This window comes from Centruroides sculpturatus, unplaced genomic scaffold (assembly GCF_000671375.1).
Source record: "Centruroides sculpturatus isolate CEXI.00-Female unplaced genomic scaffold, Cexi_2.0 scaffold3216, whole genome shotgun sequence".
NCBI classification, from domain to species: Eukaryota; Metazoa; Arthropoda; class Arachnida; order Scorpiones; family Buthidae; genus Centruroides; species Centruroides sculpturatus.
Genome location: NW_019387310.1, coordinates 10,483 through 12,059, shown reverse-complemented (window position 1 = coordinate 12,059; position 1,577 = coordinate 10,483). Strand labels below are relative to the sequence as shown.

Sequence of the window (1,577 nt, the reverse complement as noted above, 5' to 3'; positions counted from 1 at the left end):
TTAAGTAAATATAAAAATGCAGCATTATAGTACAGCGTCATAATTACAATTTGTGACAAGTCTGAAAACATTTAACTTTTATTTTAAAATACGCAATAATTTAAAGATATTGAACGATGTTCAACATGATTAATTAAATTTTAGTAACTTTCTGCATTATATTAACCTAATTATATTATTACGCTATAATTATCTTATGTTTCAAAACAGATCGTTATATTTAAAAATAAGTTTCCTATTTTTGATAAAGCGTTTAATGATACCTTATTAAAAATATCCATCAAGTTCTCAGCAAGAAATTAAAATACTGTAATTAAATAACTATGTTAGCAAAAACCTTATATTCACCCCTTTCTGACACATACTGAATATAGAAATATTACACGGGTCTATATTTTGTGTGAACTATTTAATTTTGATAAAAATCATAACTGTATATACACGACAACTTCCAAAATGTTTGGAATAGCGGAACTGTCAACATCGTCACAGTAGTAAGCATCTAGCAAGAGGCCCCGCATCAGTAGCCACTAAGCATCCCTATGGTTTTTGTTATAACGTCGAAGAATTTGTTCATTTTACAAAAAAAAAAAAAAAAATAAAATAGTGCAACCCCTTGTTATACCTCGCAGGTAGGGAAACAAACCAAACGTGTGATGATATTACTGATAATTTCTTCACTTGTTTTCTCTGTTTTTGATGTCTACGCCGATTGTGTGAGTTGTATTTCATACATTATAGTTTCAAAGTTAATTATTAAAATAAGGTAATATTTCTTCGCTGGTAGAAATTCAATAACAACCTTCTTCTTTATCTTCGTCTTTTCGTTTGTTTATATCGGGTCGGTGTTTCCTTCTTTAATATGTTTCTTCCATTTCTTCCTATCAAGGGCGTCTTCTCTCTTTAGTCCCCTCTGATCCAAGTCTTCCTCCACCTATCTTTCCAATGCAGCCTTGGTCTTCCTCTTTTCCTCATTCCTTTCGCTACCAGTTTTCCGACTTTCTTTCCAGCATAATCTTCACTACTTTGCTCTACATGGCCAAACCATCTCAACGTGTCTTCTTGCATCTTCCTGCTCAAGGGATCCACCTTAACAGAACCTCTAATAAACTCGTTTCTTATTCTATCCTTCCTTGATACGCCACACATCCATCTCAACATTCTTATCTCCGCCACCTCCATCTTTCTTTCTTGGGTTCTTGTGATTGCCCATGTCTCAGCCCCATACAACATTCCAGGTCTAACAACCGATTTGTACAATTTACCTTTCAGTTTGCAGCNACGATCGAAAGCTACGTTTACGGCTAGAACAACATTAGTGAAACGATATTTTTAATTAATTTATTAATATATATAATTACAAATTAATTTAATATATCTCTATTAAAAGATTAAAATATAAATTTATCATTAAAAATTTTGTAATTTTATAAATATAGACGATATATTATTAATGTAATCGTTCTACTTTTAAGGACCCATGTAAAAGACGTTTCAACAATTTTTGATAGTTCTAAAATTGATATGGAATAATGATAAACGAGATGTCTAAACGTGAATGGCAAGTCCATTAATAC

The 1,577-nt window shown here is 31.5% G+C and overlaps 1 protein-coding gene across 1 annotated transcript; it reads right to left on the bottom strand.

Annotated features, from left to right (window-relative positions):
* Positions 1 to 903: 903 nt before the first annotated feature.
* LOC111616352 lies at positions 904 to 1,304 on the bottom strand (the record flags this gene model as incomplete). The annotated part of the gene is made up of 1 exon (XM_023357771.1): positions 904 to 1,304. A coding segment is annotated over one exon (401 nt), but the record flags the coding sequence as incomplete, so codon positions are not given.
* Between the last annotated feature and the right edge of the window lie 273 nt (positions 1,305 to 1,577).